This window comes from Anolis sagrei, chromosome Y, assembly GCF_037176765.1.
Source record: "Anolis sagrei isolate rAnoSag1 chromosome Y, rAnoSag1.mat, whole genome shotgun sequence".
NCBI lineage: Eukaryota > Metazoa > Chordata > Lepidosauria > Squamata > Dactyloidae > Anolis > Anolis sagrei.
The window spans coordinates 63961436-63979006 of record NC_090035.1 but is presented as its reverse complement, the minus strand read 5'-3'; the positions used below and the strand labels follow the sequence as shown (position 1 = coordinate 63979006).

The following is a 17571-nucleotide window of genomic DNA, read 5'->3' as shown; positions in this document are numbered from 1 at the left end:
AGATACATGGTACAAACAGTGCCTTGCTGTAGCCTGTGGCATAATAATCATCATCATCATCACTGGGTGCAGTGCCTAAAGACCTTGGCCTGCACTTAAACACAATCGGCGCTGACAAAATTACCATCTGCCAGCTGCAGAAGGCCATCTTACTAGGATCTGCATGCATTATTCGCCGATACATCACACAGTCCTAGACACTTGGGAAGAGTCTGACGTGTGATCCAATACAACAGCCAGCAGAGTGATCTTGTCTGTTGTGGACTCTTCTTGTTGTGTTTATTATAATAATAATAATAATAATACTTTATTTATACCCCACCACCATCCCCCAAAAAGGAGGCTTACAGAAGCACATACAAGTGCCATAATACATAAAATACAGGTAAAATCACATCAACATGTGATTAATGTTCCTTGTCTCCCAGCATCAGCTATACCATACAGTGTTGGAAATAGCAACTTTCCCAGCCTCCACTAATTGTTTGTAAATGTATAGAATGGTTAACCTATATTTTATGACCATTTTGGTTTTCCAGTTTGACTGTATCTCTTTGGTGTGGGAGGGGCTTCAAGCACAAGACTCCATTTTTGTTATACACTATGCTTTTAGATCTCAATGGAGGTGGAATGCAGTTTGTCTCCTTTCAGACTTCAGTGAGTACAGTTATACAGTTTGGACTACAACTGTACTTAACGATATTGGATTATGGACTAGTATGCTGAATGTATACAAGTTGTTTATGAGTAAACAAGATACGTTATTTTTCAAAGGAGACTTTGTTCTTTGAGTGCATATTTTAACTAAGAGGTTTCAAGGGAGTGTATATCTTTTGGGCAATTGCAACCTCAAATTCTACTTCAAAGAAACAACCACCCTCTGCTAACCAAACATATTTTATAGTGGCATGTCTTTATCCTTGTCAGTTTAAAGACATGGTTTGTCAGTTTAACAGCTGAGTTGCCTGTGTGCCATTACATTAATGCTTGTGAATATCACTTGTTCAGAGTTGACTTCTAATAAAGTCATGCTTTTCTTCACTAGTGGTTTTCAAAAGGTGGTCTCCACATGTTCATGGAGATTCACATTTGCCAAACGGATGTGACATCATTTTTGCCTGTTCGATAAGGTTATGGTGCACTTATTTCCAATAGGTTATGGAATTTCCAATATATAATACGTGAAACCAGTGTCCTCAGATTTGGATCACTAGATGATGCTGGATAAAAATTCTGAGATATTTTAATGTTGAGTTCTTCTGGGAGCTGCAGTCCAATAGTCTTTGGGGAGAGGGAGAAGGTATAAGTTTAGGAAACATTGCTTCCTCTTTAATATGGCCTGCTTGATGGTAGTACAGACTATCTGCACAATCAAGTTGTCCAGCAAAAAAGATCAGTTTCCATAAGAAAACAGCAAACTTAAAAGTTGGTGCCTATCCTGTAAAAGGAAAGACAGAGGAAATGCAGTGGAGGCCCAATCAACATATGAAATGCAGATTATCTGCTTTGAACTAGATTATATGGCAGTGTTCATCCAGCCTGAGAATAGGGTGTGCATTTTTGGATTCCCCATTCTCATTCCTGTCCTCCCTTCCCTAGCCAACCGGGACATGGCATCCATTGTGTCTGAGATCATGATGTACGTCCTCATCGTAGTCCTGACTATCTGGCTGGTGGCAGAGATGGTGTACTGCTACAAGAAGATTGCTGCAGCAACGGAGGCAGCAGCGCAGGAGAATGCGTAAGATGTGGGGGCAGGATGGGGGCAGGCCACCGGGGTGTCAATTCAGGGAGCACAAGCCACCAAGAGGTTCAAAAGGAAGGGGAGAGGAGCAGCAATTTCAGTTTCTTTGTCCACTCCTGACATCAGTAGACCTGCCGTTCAACAAAAGTTGGCAACACTGCAGTCTAACCTGATTGATCATACATTGCCTGCCATTTTAAATTCTGAGACTGCCTCAATGTAGGTGTGAACAATATATGGACTGCAAGTAGCATGTCATCTATTCCATCTATTCATCTGATGTGACCACTATAGCCCCACCATCCAAAGATGTCAGGATGCTGCTAAATATTGGCAGCAGAGAAATATTGTTTCAAAGACTCTGTTTTTGTGCTAAAACAATGTACACATGAAATGCATGCTTTGTTTTATGGGGGAAATGTGTTTTCAGAATCTATGGGCAGCACATTTCTCAATCCAGGCATTTGTTATTTATTTATTTTTACGACATTTATATCTCACCCTTCTCACTTCAAAGAGGACTCAGGGCGGCTTACATGAGTGCCATTATTCCATGCCTGAACAACAGCAATTAAAAGCAATTAAACCAAACTTAAAACAACATATATAAACATTAGATGATTATTGTGGTGATATCCAAAGCCAGATAATCAGATAATCATATTCATCAATCCAAAGCCAATTCCAATTGTATTGCACAATTCCAATTATATTGCTGGGCCAAATGCTTGCTCCCAAAGCCAAGTATTTAGCCCAGGTATGGGGAAACCCAGGCCCAGGGGTAAGATGTGGCCCCTTGGGGTCTTTTTTCAGGCCCTCCTCCCTCTTGCAATCCTATCCTTCCTTCTCTCTTTCCTTACTCCTTCCCTTCTTTCCTTACACCCTCCTTTCTCTTTCCCTACTCCCCCTTCCTTCCTTCCTTCCCGCTTTCCTCCCTCCCTCCCTCCCTTTTCTTTCCTCCTGGGAGATGTTTAGCTGGGCTAAGAGATGGCAACACAACAAAAACAACTACAAGTGGCAACACAAAGAAAAGAAAACAAACCAAGACACAAACCTACTAAAACATAGTTTGATACATAGCTTAGAAACAATTTAATTAAAATTGTACTTGTAATCCATTAACTGTTTAAGCAATGATACAAACTTTCATTGTTTTACTCTAAATGTCAACAACAAGCGTTTTCTAAGTAACCCTTTTTTGGTTAATTTTATTTGTTACTTTGGGGAGTAACAAATAAAATAGCCTTTGGGTTATTTGTAACCATCTTCTACTGGTCTTAAAAATATTTAACATATTAGTAGTAAATGCAGTGTTGATGACATAGTGTTCAAAAAGTATTGAAAATTATTATTTTCCCCCACAATATTAATGGAATTTTCAAGCTAGTATTTTCAAACTCCAGCTAGACATAGTGGGAAGAGATGGGACTTAAAGGCCAGAATCAAGTTTGTTATATTTGGGGTGAAGCTGGTCAGTTCAGAGCCCACTTGTCACCTGTTTCTATTTTTCTCTGTGTCCACAGCTCCGAGTACTTGGCCATCACATCAGAAAGTAAAGAAAACTGCACAGGGGTGCAAGTAGCTGAATAGTCCATGCAGGGCTGTCGGCAGGCACAGAGATTCCTGGTGGACAGGTATTATTGTTGCTGTTCTTATTTGCAGAGTGCAACATAAGCAGAAGATATCCCTCTTCCTCATAAGTTTTCCAGTCAAAATTTAGAAAGTGGGGAGAGGACATGAGTAGGGATGAAAATCTGGGACAGACCAAGGAATTCAGAAAGGAGATTTTTTTTATTTATTGTGCCAGAAGCGAATTGAGGGTACAATTGTAATGTATTTAAAAACACAAACAAAATTAAAAACTTGACATTATACTAAACATCCTTTGACCAGTAGCTGGCTACTTGGAGTACTTCTGGTGTTGCTATAAGAAGGTCCTCCATTGTGCATGTGGGAGGGCTCAGACTGCATTGTAATAGGTGTTCTGTGGTTTGTTCTTCTCCACACTCGCATGGACTACACTTTATGGCCCCATTTCTTAAGGTTGGCTCTGCATATTGGGGTGCCAGAGTACAGTCCGTTCAGCATCTTCCAAGTCACCCAATCTTCTGTGTGCCAAGGGGGGAGTCTCTAATTTGGTATCAGCCATGGATTGAGGTTCTGGGTTTTAGCCTGCCACTTTTGGACTCTTGCTTGCTGAGGTGTTCCTGCGAATATTTGTAGATCTTAGGAAGCTTTTTCTTGATTTAAGGCATTGGCGTGCCGGCTGATATCTGAATAAAAGATTGGCCAGAGATGTGACTGCCTTGGTCCTTTCATTATTGGCTGCTACTTCCCGGTGGATGTCAGATGGTGCAATACCGCCTAAACAGAATAATTTCTCCAGTGATGTTGGGCATAGACATCCTGTGATAGTGCGGCATGTCTCATTAAGAGCCACATCCACTGTTTTAATGTGGATAGATGTGTTCCACACTGGGCATGCATATTCAGCAGCAGAGCAGCAAAGCGCAAGATGTCTTCACTGTGTCTGGTTGTGATCCCCAGGTTGTGGCAGTCAGCTTTCGTACAATATTATTTCTCTGTATTCTCGAAGGCTTTCATGGCTGGAATCACTAGGTTCTTGTGGGTTTTTTCGGGCTAAGGGGCCATGTTCTAGTGGCATTTCTCCTGACGTTTTGCCTGCATCTATGGCAAGCATCCTCAGAGGTAGTGAGGCCACTACCTCTGAGGATGCTTGCCATAGATGCAGGCGAAACGTCAGGAGAAATGCCTCTAGAACATGGCCCTATAGCCCGAAAAAATCCACAAGAACCTAATATTATTTCTAGTGCCCACTTTTTGCTTGATATTCAAACAGTGCTTCTTGTAAGTCAGAGCATGATCCAGAGTAACTCCCAGGTATTAGGATGTGCTGCAATGCTTCAGTGGGAGGAAGATGAAGCAAATTCAATGATATGCACTCCAATCTTGTTGCTCTTGGGGAATATATAGAGATTGAAGGAAGATGTCATTTTTGAAGAAGAGAACAGGAGGAGAAATCAATCACACAGATCAGCATTCCCAACCTGGTATAATCCAGATGTGTCAGACCACTTCCACCACTTCAGAAATATGTTTGTTAGGAAGGAGAATCAGCCAGTGTGACTGGGAAAGCTGTGGCCGGGGATAGGCAGGGAGAGAGATCATGTAGCTAGATCACTCTGAACTGCAACAGCTAATGGCTTCTATGACAGCAGAGCAATAAATCCACTCTAGGTTTTCATTTGAACTTTATTGTTATTGCTACCATCCTTATTTTATATTTGTTTGTACATTGCTTCCCCCCTCAACGCTAAGATTTAAAGCACCTCTAAGATGCTGAATCCCACTCCTTAAAAAGGGTTCAGCAACTCGGATAGTTTCCAGACACAATTTGAAATTAGGCTGATGGCCAAAAGTTGCCCATCTCAGGGTTTAGAGACAAGCACGATAAAATATCCTTGGAAACCAAGGTTGTCTTGTTTATAATTTGAATGTGTTAACCTTTTTTGATACAGAAAAAGAGGGAAACCGCTCTTTGGGTTGCATTTACATGCTGTTCTTTTTTTGCTCCCCAACAAATGGCAGCATTGGCAATGATTTTGGCAGCGTTTTGAAGGAAAACGTTCATTGTGCTGTTTATTGTCAAAGCCTTTCATGGCTGGAATCATTGGGTTGTTGTGAGTTTTCCAGGCTGTATGGAGCCCCCAGTGGCGCAGTGGGTTAAACCGGTGAGCTGCTGAACTTGCTGACCGAAAGATAGTTAGTTCAAATCCAGGGAGCAGGGCGAATTCCCGCTCTTAGCCCCAGCTTCTGCCAACCTAGAAGTTTGAAAACTTGCAAATGTGCATAGGTCAATAGGTACTTCTCCGGCATGAAGGTAATGGTGCTCCATGCAGTCATGCCAGCCACATGACCTAGGAAGTGTCTATGGACAACACCGGCTCTTCAGCTTAGAAATGGAGATGAGCACCAACGCCCAGAATCGGACACTACTGGACTTAATGTCAGGGGAAAACCTTTACCTGTGGCCATGTTCCAGAAGCATTTTCTCATGACGTTACACCTGCATCTATGGCAGGCATCCTCTGAGGATGCCTGCCATAGATGCAGGCCAAACATCAGGAGAGATTGCTTCTGGAACATGGCTATACAGCCCGGAAAACTCACAGCCACCCAGTTCATTGTTCTGTTCTATTACTGGTCTCCATTTAGATTAATAGCAGGAATGACTCTGTGATCTCCACAATGGACAAAAGGTAGGGTCATTTGCATCCCAGAAGCATACGCACATACATTTAATAGCTGTGTCAGAAGGAAGATGGTACGTGTAACTCTGTCCTGTACAATGCCATAAGATTGGGCACTCATTGAACCTTAACCATTATTTAAAGCCACCCTAAGGTCACCGCCAGCTTTCGGTTTTAGGGGACCTGAAGACATGGTGTAAGACTCTCCTCCTTTGGCCACCATGACTGAGGTTGTTAGAGAGAGCTTCCGGACCTTTAATACACAATGATTAAAGGTACAGGAGTATGCAGTTTTAAATCCAACATCTCCATAACTTCTGCCTCTTCATTTACTTGGGGTCCCAGTGGAGCAGTGAGTTAAATCCTTGTGCTGGCAGGACTGCTGACCGAAAGGTTGGTGGTTCGAATCCGGGGAGCAGGGTGAGCTTCCATCTGTCAGCTCCAACTTCTCATGTGGGGACATGAGAGAAGCCTCCCACAGGATGGTAACAGATCTGGGTGTCTCCTGAGTGGGGGTTGTGTGATTGATTCAGAAGTGATCACACAGGGCATCCCCTACCAGGACTTCTACTACTTCTACACAGTCCATCACTGCAGTGGCCAAGAGCAAGGCCCGACTGAGGTCCTGGTTTCCCTCTCCAGAGGGAGGGGTGAGCTCCCATCTGTCAGCTCCAGCTTCTCAAGCGGGGACATGAGAGAAGCCTCCCACAGGATGGTAGCACATCTGGGTGTCCTCTGAGTGTGGGTTGTGTGATTGACTCAGAAATGATCACACAGGTCATCCCCTGTATGATCACTTCTGAGTCAAATTGTGTCTGGACTTCTACTACTTCAACACAGTCCATCGATACTGCATCACTGCAGTGGCCAAGAGCAAGGCTTGGCTCAGGTACCGGTTTCTCTCTCCAGAGAGCAGGGTGAGCTCCCATCTGTCAGCTCCAGCTTCTCATGTGGGGACTTGAGAGAAGCCTCCCACAGGATAGTAACACATCTGGGCATCCCCTGGGCAACATCCTTGCAGATGGCCAATTCTCCCACACCAGAAGTGACTTGCAGTTTCTCAAGTCGCTGCTGACATGAGGAAAAAAAATACCTGGGGCACATGAAATGTGAAGGTGAGGCAAATAGAAAAGTTATTCAATTTCTTTTTCTTCTTCTTTTAGTGTTCTCTCAGAAGAGAATCTCCTTGCAGTGAGTGCAAGTAGGTGGAAGCACAGTAGCTCCTGAGGCGGATAGTTCACCCTTCCGGGGTTAAGCATGGGCTTTATGGGGCGGTGATATTAAGTGATGACAGCCCTGGCACTGCAGAACCCTGGTTAGACTGGAGACAACTGGTTGGCTTGATTCCGGGAGATTGTGATGCTGTGGCGATGGGGTTCTAATGCTGCCTTCTTGTCTCTTGTTCCAGGGATGAGGCTTTGAGAAGGAGCGGAGGAGAGGGAGCGTGTGACTCAGCAGAGGCCTCAGCAGCCCCTGAGAAGAGCTGAACTGGAGCCAAACAGTCCCTCCCCCCACTGCACGGCCTTTTTTTCCTTAACAAAGCATGCTATTTTTAATAACAGAGCTCTATATTCGACCCAGCCACCCAGAGACAGACACCTGTCTTCCAAAAGGGGAAGGTGGTTTGTTCTGGCAGGCCCCTTGCTCTCCTTTGCACCTTTCTCCGGGGAGCAAGAGTCGTTCCTGCCACAATGCATGATGGGGAAGTGGCATGGTGGCTTTCTGACGCGCTGCAAAAGCTTGGGGGTCTTTCCCCCACCCCACCCTTGGGGTCCCCACATGCCAGCCTGAGACCTCTTTAATTTACAGGCACCTGCACTTGCGCTTTCTGATTTTTTGTACGTTTCTTGCGCTTCAAGTTGTTTTTGGTTACTTCGCTACCAGCACTTTCTATGGGTCTGAGGAGAGGAGGCCCCTAATCTGCCCCTTTGTTCTCCCCTACATGCCATGTCCTCCTAGTGTGGCTGCAACCAGTGGTAGACAAGCTGAGAAAGGTGTTCAAGATGGTTGTCACCTAGTTGTTCCTATGGTCTGAGCACCAGAAGGGGACACTGAGATGGAGACTCCCTGTCGCCATGTAGGAATGCCTTTGATGGATGAAATATTTAGCACTGACATAGATATGAACTGAGATATTCCTGAGAAACTGTCCCAGGAAGTTTTTCCTCAAGGCTGTCAATCCAATGGAAGATTTGTTCAAGACCACTGGTGAAAGGAAGACACTGCAAAATGCATCTGATTGGAAGGGAGTAGGTGCTTGGATCCAGAGGTTGCTCCTTTCACTCCACGCCCCTGACGTTCATGATTCTTCTGCCCTTGATAGCATCATGTCAGAAGTTGCTTAAGATTTTGGCCCTAGGTTTGGCTCAGTCTCATTTCAAGCTTTCCCCTTCCTCTCAGATTTCCTTTCTGGATCCAGCACCACCTCATCTCTTTGGAGAATACTGTGCCATCCCCTCTCCTCAGACCTCCGGGGCTGGTCTCCTAGGGACCAGCTGCCAACACAATAGACTAGGGTTTGTTCATAAATAAAGATGATTGAATTTCACTCTTTTGGACAGAGTCGGTGATGTCATTTGTTTGCGATCAATGGTTAAAGTTGGGGCTAGATATACGCAAAAGCAAAGCAAGCTACCATTTTAAGCCTCAGATGATGACCACCCTTGCAGTATAAAACAAATCATAACTTTCACCATTATTAAATTTTAAGTTGTGTGTGCGTTAGTGTGATGCTGTCTGTGGTGCCTCTTCAATTTGATAGAGCTTCGGTTCCCAGTACATCTTAATCAGGTCCTGATTTAATTTCATCTTTTTGGCTTGCAGTTTTAGTTCTGTTAGAAATGCAACGTGCATATAAGAAAGGCAACACAAGGACAGTAGATCAGACAGAGGAGTAGGAAATGATGGGATGTAGGCTTCGGCAGCAAGGAAAAGCGGCAAAGAACCCCAGCCCTTTCCTCTTGAAGGAGTGACCCTCCCCATTTCGCACCCACAGATGAATTTTTGTTCATTTATACAGCCTCAATTTGATCAGAGGGTGAAAGGGGAAAATGTGCAGAGAGGAAGGCACATCAAGCAAACCCTTGAAGTGACTTCCTTCCACCTAGAAACTTATATCCTCAATGTGATAAGCCATGTGGATCCAGACCATGTCTCAGACTCTACCTGTGGAAGACAATTATACTCGGCCACAAATGATAACCAATAGTAGTAGTTATAATAGATCCTTTGTGATACCCAGGCATCTTTTCTTAGGACCCGTCCAGACAGGACCTTTATTATGGTATCTACTGCAATAAAGGAGAGGCTGTACAGACGACATTTTGTACAGTCCCAAATTAATTTGCTACAAACCAGGAAAACCCTGGTTTGTAGAGAATTAATTTGATAGTGGATTTATTCCCCGCCTTCTTGGAAGGCGCAGGAAAAATCCACTATTTCTGGGTCTGGAAATACAGTCCAGACAGTATTCCCACAATTTACCGAACTAAGTAAGCCCGGTAAACTGTGGGAATACCCACTTCCTTCCCCCAAGCCCCCAGACTTCTTAGAAAAGTAATAAAAAATTACGTGGCCTTGGACGCCTTGGACGGCTCTCCTAGTGCATAGAAATGATGTACCAGGAGAGTGGGGTGGGGGGAGGAGGGAAGAAAATACACACAGACATCCCACTCTCCTGGAACGTCATTTCTATGCACTGGGAGAGCCAGCCGAGACTTGTAATGGAGGCCATGTAATTTTTTATTACTTTTCTAAGGGGCTTGGGGGCTTGGGGGAAGGGGGTAGGGCCTCCAGACGGTCTCTCTGGCTAGTCCCAAGAGAATGTCTGGACATCCACCCCAGAAAGTGCGCACTTTCTGGTGTCGGTGTGGACAGGCCCCCAGAAAAATCCGCATTTTTCAAACGAGGATTCTCCTGGGATAAAGGCCTGTTTGGATCCGGCCAGAGTGAGTCTGCATAGGAAATACTGTTCAACCACTGACCTTTCGGTCAGCAAGTTCAGCAGCTCACATCATCCTTGCACTGATAGTTGTTGCATATTAGATTGAAGCTGCATTATAGTGTCAGTGTAGACGAGGCCCTGGAGATTCCTACAGAAAACACATATCAATTATAATCAAATTAAATAATCAAATCTGCAAAAGTTAAAACGTGTAAGGATGACTGCAATAATGGAGGCTATGCCTATATCAAACGATTCCACTTGTGTAAGCCTTTCACAGCTACGAACCAAAATACCTTCACTAAATAGAAAATGGCCAAAATAGAAACTCTTCCTGTGCAAGGGATCCTGTATACAGTATGACCCCAGTAGAATGCTGTCTGCTGTCAGGTATGTTAATCTGCTGAGAGTTTACACTGTTTTCTGATACCATCATGTGGCAACTCATCAAATTGCACTCATGAGTTAGAACACAGAAGCTGCAAAGTGATTGGTTAGAAAGAAAAAGAGCCCATCACAACATGTCATCATCAGATACTGTAAAAGCTACTGGAGGGACAAGAAGATTGATCCTGTTTCTAGCTATAGGCTCAGGCTTTCTCCTAAGACACTAGTTGCTAGAAATACTCAATTGTATACTGCTCAACCGAACAGTATAAAATGCTGCAAGCTAAAAAAAATGTCTTTGCAATGAATCATAGAATCCTAGAGTTGGAAGAGATCTCATGGGCCATCCGGTCCAACCCCCTGACAAGAAGCAGGACAATCGCATTCAAAGCACCCCCAACAGATGGCCATCCAGCCTCTGTTTAAAAGCTTCCAAAGAAGGAGCCTCTACCACACTCCCAGGCAGAGAGTTCCACTGCTGAACAGCTCTTACAGGCAGGAAGTTCTTCCTAATGTTCAGATGGAATTTCCTTTTTTTTTTTTTTTGTAGTTGCTCTGCGTCCTGCTCTCCGGGGCAGCAGAAAACAAGTTCGCTCCCTCCTCCCTATGACTTCCTCTCACATATTTATACAAAACTATCATGTCTCCTCTCAGCCTCCTCTCCTTCAGGCTAAACTTGCCCAGCTCTTTAAGCTGCTCCTCATAGGGCTTGTTCTGCAGACCCTTGATCATTTTAGTCGCCTTCCTCTAGACACATTCCAGCTTGTCAATATCTCTCTTCAAGTGTGGTGCTCAGAATTGGACACAATATTCCAGGTGTGGTTTAACTAAGGCAGAATAGAGGGTGGGGGGAGCATGACTTCCCTGGATCTAGACACTAGACTCTTACTGATGCAGGCCAAAATCCCATTGGCTTTTTTTGCCGCTGCCTCACATTGTTGGCTCATGTTTAACTTGTCCACGAGGACTCCAAGATCTTTTTCACACGTACTCTCGAGCCACACGTTCCCCATTCTGTATCTTTGCATTTCATTTTTTCTGCCTAAGTGGAGTATATTGCATTTGTCACTGTTGAACTTCATTTTGTTAGTTTTGGGCCATCTCTCTAATCTGTTAAGATTGTTTTGAATGCTGCTCCTGTCTTCTGGATTATTGGCTATCCCTCCCAATGCTCTTAAATTATCTGTTGTTATTATTATTAGAAGCAGCAGCAGGAAGAAGGGAGATTTAAATTCCCCCTCCCAGTGATGGAGCTAACTCAATTCAGAGCAATTAAAGGATAATTCAGCACTGTTTATACCACCCGAAGCCACACTGGGCAGCTAACAAAATAGATTGAACATAAACTCAGTATTAGAATGGTCTTTCACTGAACAGAAGAGATTTCGTAGAAAGACTTTGTCCCCTGGGAAGGTCATTGCTGGTTAATGTAACACCATATTAAGTGCTGCGGGGAATGTGTTTTAATTCCACTTCCTGCTAATTGCAGAACTGCAATGTTTCAATGGCACTTGAGGATTCTGCTGGGAAGCAAGCTCTGAACCTGTATGTGTGTGTCTGGTGTCCAGCCTGCCAAAGGATTTCTCTTGCACGCTACTGGGTAAATATTTGTCTTAAACACCAACCCTCAAAAGTCAATTGAATTGCCCATTCATGGCATCATCTGCAGACATTAAAAGAACATTAACATTCCTTTGGTCAGATCTGAGACTGATCAGGCTTCACAATGCCAGCAAAACCGCAGTGCTAGATTCCTTGGCAGTAAGCAAGGCAGAGAAAACATGCCATTATAACACAAAAAGAAAACAATGTGGTTAACTGACAACCTCACAATTCCAGTTAAAATCTACCTTTGTTTATTAACTAATACAACTATGAATTATCAGTGGTGAAGCCGAAGTTCCCACGAAGGAGCAGGCTGAGGATCTGGTGCTCAGTACCTCCTGCTACTTTGCCAACCAGATTTTATCTGTATGTTGTTGGAATCTGGCAGCCTCTCATACCCAAATTCCCTCAATGGATTGAATCTTTGGGCCCTTCCACATAGCCCTATATCCCAGAATATCAAGGCAGAAAATCACACAATATCTGCTTTGAACTGGGTTAAAAGCAGGTAACCCAGTTCAAAGTTATCCAAACTTTGAATCCAAACTCAAAGTTTGGATAACTTTGAATCTGAACTCAGATAATGTGGGATTTTCTGTCTTGAGTCACCTGAGGGCTGTGAAGGGTGGTATACAAATACAGTAGATAATTAGATAGATAGATAGATAGATAGATAGATAGATAGATAGATAGATATTCTGGGATATAGGGCTGTGTGGAAGGGCCCTCTGTTGACAAGAGTTGGGTTTTCTGGCCAGCATTATCCCCTTGATGGATTCCTTTCTTGGTAAGTGGGCAGCTGGTAAAGCCCCTTGAATGCACAAACACGCAGAATATTTTGTTTACATTTTTCCTACATGTTCTAGACTACATCTATACCAGTGTTTCTCAACCTTCCTAATGCCATGACCCCTTAATACAGTTCCTCATGTTGTGGTGACCCCTAACCATAACATTATTTTCACTGCTACTTCATAACGGTAATTTTGCTACTGTTATGAATCATAATGTAAATATCTGATATGCAGGATGCATTTTCATTCACTGGACCAAATTTGGCACAAATACCTGATACACCCAAATTTGAATACTGGTGGGGTTGGAGGGGGATTGATTTTGTCATTTGGGAGTTGTCATTGCTGGGATTTATAGTTCACTTACAATCAAAGAGTGTTAAAGCGCTGAGCTGCTGAGCTTGTTAACCGAAAGGTCGCAGGTTCAATTCCCGGGAGTGGCGTGAGCTTCTGCTGTCAGCCCTAGATTCTGCCAACCTAGCAGTTCAAAAATATGCAAATGTGAGTAGATCAATAGGTACTGCTCCGGCGGGAAGGTAACGGCACTCCATGCAGTCATGCTGGCCACATGACCTTGGAGGTGTCTATGGGCAACACCAGCTCTTTGGCTTAGAAATGGAGATGAGCACCACACCCCAGAGTCAGACATGACTGGACTTAATGTCAGGGGACAACCTTTACCTACAATCAAAAAGCATTCTGAACACCACCAATGACAGAATTGAATGAAACTTGGCACACAGAACTCTCATGATCAACAGAAAATACTGGAAGGCTTTGGTGGGCATTGACCTTGAGTTTTGGAGTTTTAGTTCACCTACATCCAGAGAGCACTGTGGACTCAAACAATGATGGATCTGGACCAAATGTGAACACTAATGGAGTTTGGCGAAAATAGACTTTGACATTTGGGAGTTGTTGGGATTTATAGTTCACCTACAATTAAAGAGCATTCTGCACACCACCAACAATAGAATTAGTCCAAACTTCCCACACAGAATACCTATGGCCAACAAAAAATAATGTGTTTTCTGATGGTCTTTGGCAACCCCTTGTAACTACTCCAAGTGTCCCAGCCCCCAGGTTGAGAAATGCTGATCTATACAAATGTGTTTCCCCACTCCAGTGCATCTTAGTTGTTTTAAATACAAAATACATATGCATGGGTGTCAAACTAAATTTGTGAAGGGAAGGAGTTATTATGCACTTCAGAAAAGAGAGATGACAGTTCGCTGCTAAGGACCACCCACCGGAATGCCTTTTCTCACCATGGCAAGCTCCTAAACAGAACAGATACAATCATGGACCCAATCACATGTTGTTTTGAGCCAAAATAATGGGTTCTTAGCACTATTTTGGTTAAAATCACAATTTCTTCCCATGATTACAGACCTGCCCAACTTCACAATTGTTCTGTAGTTTTGTGATGGGGAAGGGGGTGTGCGATTGACACGAGTGATGACCAGAAAAAAAAACCCCCAGAAATCGTGATTCCCACTTAATTTACGGTGGCTGCCCATAAAAACTGTAATAAGTGCAATAAGGTGGCATGTAAGCTCCTGGCCATCACAGGTGCCCCATTCTGACATCAGAAACCCTTTTTAGTTTTGCGTAGGAGAGAAGAGGCCGGATTTCTATTAGCATCTGTTACTGGGTTCCAGGATTAATGCAATTTAGCAGGAGGTTGTTTTTCTTCTTTTCTTTTCCAGAGATTTTTCCTTTCCCTCCCATGGGAGAAGGGACTTCTAGATGAAGATACATACACCAGGTGCAGGTGTGAGAGAAAGAGCGTTGGACGTGGGAGATCCTTTTCTAAAACCATTTTTATTCAAAACATATCTTAAATTAGCAAATACATCATATACATGAAGGCCCCTCCTTTTGCACGCAATAGGGCAACTGTCATAAATCATATTCAGCCAAACTTAGAAAAACATAATCCTTCATAAGACTGTGTTGCACATTCTTATCCCACTTACACTACACTTGGTTATCTGGCTCTTTGTGTGTCCTTTGGGAATCTGGAAGTCTAACAAGAGCATAGTTATGGGGGAAAATGAGGGGTTTTTGCCCTAATCAGAATTCTTCCTCCTAAATGAATTTTTTCTTCACTTCTCAGATTCTTACCGTTGCAGAAACTGAGATAATGCCAGTCATTCTCATCTAGAATTCTTCCATATGCTGAGTTTCAATTCCTTGGTAGTTTTGTCCCTTTTCTTTGTATGCCTAAACTATATTGAAACTATGTATTGTTGAAGGCTTTCATGGCCAAAATCACTGGGTTGCTGTGAGTTTTCAGGGCTGTATGGCCATGGTCCAGAAGCATTCTCTCCTGATATTTCGCCTGCATCTATGGTAGGCATCCTCAGAGGTTGTGAGGTCTGTTGGAAACTAGGCCTTAGTTTTTCCAATTTCCATGTCTTGGAACAGTTTCTCCCCATAAAGATGTTCAATGTATTGTTAAAGGCTTTCATGGCCTGAATCACTGGGTTGTTGTGAGTTATCTGGGCTGTATGGCCATGTTTCAGAAGCATTTTCTCCTGACGTTTCACCTGCATCTCAAAGTTTTAAGTTACTTTACAATGCAAGAATTTTGAGGACTAAAATAAAATTTAATGGGGATGGGGAGAATGGCTTGACATCCTTATCCAGTTTATGATCCTGTTTCCCTAGACATGGTGAGATAAACAACACATTCCCTACCTTTCCAGTCACAGGATTATATCGCTCACACCTTACAGTGTCATGTTTATAACCTCCCATCCTTAAAATATCTCAAAGTTGTTGCACCTTTTTGCAAGCAGGTCATCTAACTATTTTAACTTCCATGGTTTTCGCAAACCTACATAATGCTGTCTGAAAGCACATCTAATCCTAATATCATCATAAACTCTTGAAACATGTGGAAGTGAACCTTTATCTTCATAGTTGTTGTTACTTAAGACAACCCCTTCATTGCAACAGTTCTCTTTGTTGATAAGAGTTCTGCAAGTCTAAATTAGGGCTTTTGAAACTTTTTCCACTCATGACCCCTTTTGATCTGAGAAATGTTTATGTGACTTCAGGTATACAAATATATATAATAGGTATAAAAATCAAAACATTTAAAGAAAATAAGTCAGCATTTACAAGACTTGCTAAATAGATTGATTTTCCTTTTCGTGGTGCACACCTGAAGCAATTTCTGCAGAGTTCACTGTAAACACTGTAAACGGTGCTAACAGATTCATGTAAATGTGTGGCATTCAGAAATCTTTTACTGTTGACAAATGTTTCATGATCCTAACACTGAGCTTAGGGGGACCCCATTTAAGGCCAGGACTCAAAGTTTAAGAAGCAGTGATCTAGATTAATCAACCAAAGCTTTAGTTTATATCAACTGCCCTCTCATTTTGCCACGGGTATGCAATTTGTCTAAACCCTATGCAGTTTTTGGTGTCTAGATTTTGGTCCCCCCCCCCCTCCATTTTTCAGAAGCCTTCCGAATTTGAGAAGGAAAAATTCCATTTTTCGGTCTGGCAGCACAAAGATCTATAGTTTAAATCAACTGCCCTCATGTTTAGCCAAGTGCCCAGTAGGGGTGTGCAATTTGGCTAAAACCCATGCAGTTTTCAGTGCCCAGATTTTGGTACCCCCCCCCCCCCTCCCCCAATCTGTTTTTCAGGAGCCTTTCGAATTCAAGCAGGAAAAATTCAATTTTTCGATCTGGCAGCCCAAAGTTCCATTTTTGCTCCAGGAAGATTCAGCCCATGGGTGGCAATGGAAGAACTTCCCAGGCTCCCCTTTCCATCATTTTTAGGGCATCAGTCTGAAGAAACTGCTTTTTCTGGGATAGTTTCTCCTCATATCTTTCAGTAAGACCTGGGTTAAGGCATCAACCACCTTTTCTGGGATCATTTGCCTTCAACACCCTTTTAATGAAGCTGCGTCAAGGCACCCTTTTAAAACACTTATTTAGGTGAGAGCCACACCACCTGAAGGAGTATTAGCCATTTTGTGTGTGTGTGTGTGTGTGTGTGTGTGTGTGTGTGCTCCTCATTTTATGGTAGCTACCCCACATTTGAAGCTTGCATCACTGAGAATTTAGATTACCAGCAGACTGGAGCACAATCTGTCTTTCTCAGAAGCCTGCTCGCAACAGAAAAATGGAGGCCCAGCTTGACTAAAAGGCACATCATGGATTTCTTCTGCTCTGATTGGCTCAACAAAAGTGCTTTGAGTCGCCTAAGGGCTGAGAAAAGCAGGATAGAAATAAAATAAAATAAATAAATAAAATAAATAAATAAACAAGCAGGGCTCACAGGAAAAACCCCATGCGGGTGTGTGGCTGCCTCTCCACAGTCAACGTGTAGCTAAAACCAAAAGTAACCATGGTCAGCAGCCACACAGTCTGTTGCGGCTGGAAAACCAAACGAAACAGCCAGAGCCCATTTTGAAAAACGGCTCTCTGCAGAGCCCTAGTGTCTATGTCTAGCTGCAGCTTCCCATTTGGAAAAAATTGGTCAAAATCCTACATCAAAAGATATAGCCATGTCAAGGTAGTGTGATGTCATAGTTATGTCTGCCAGTGTTATTGCTTCCCTCCAAAATTACTTTTAAACCTTTTGTCCACCCACAACAGAGGAGTTTCTGGAGCTCTAGAAACTGTGTGGTGAGAGACAATATATCAATCTGGCTCTTTCCCAGGAGTGGGAAATGGTGCAATAGGCAGTAGAGACATGACCCCGTCATGCTCCCTGCCACTGTCTGTTGTACCATGTCCTGCTACTACAAAAGGGCTGACACCACCATTGCTTACCATCTTGTTTTATGGTGATTTGGAGACTC

At 43.2% G+C, this 17571-nt stretch overlaps 1 protein-coding gene across 1 annotated transcript in view; it reads left to right on the top strand.

Annotated features, from left to right (window-relative positions):
- Positions 1-8568, top strand: part of LOC137095304 (sodium channel subunit beta-1-like) — a 47968-nt gene extending 39400 nt beyond the window's left edge. Inside the window, exons 4-6 of the mRNA XM_067461775.1 lie at positions 1600-1741; positions 3268-3378; positions 7424-8568. Of these exons, the coding sequence (XP_067317876.1) occupies positions 1600-1741; positions 3268-3334 (209 nt within the window). The 3' untranslated portion in view covers positions 3335-3378; positions 7424-8568. The remainder of the gene's footprint in view (positions 1-1599; positions 1742-3267; positions 3379-7423) is intronic.
- The last annotated feature ends 9003 nt before the right edge of the window (positions 8569-17571 follow it).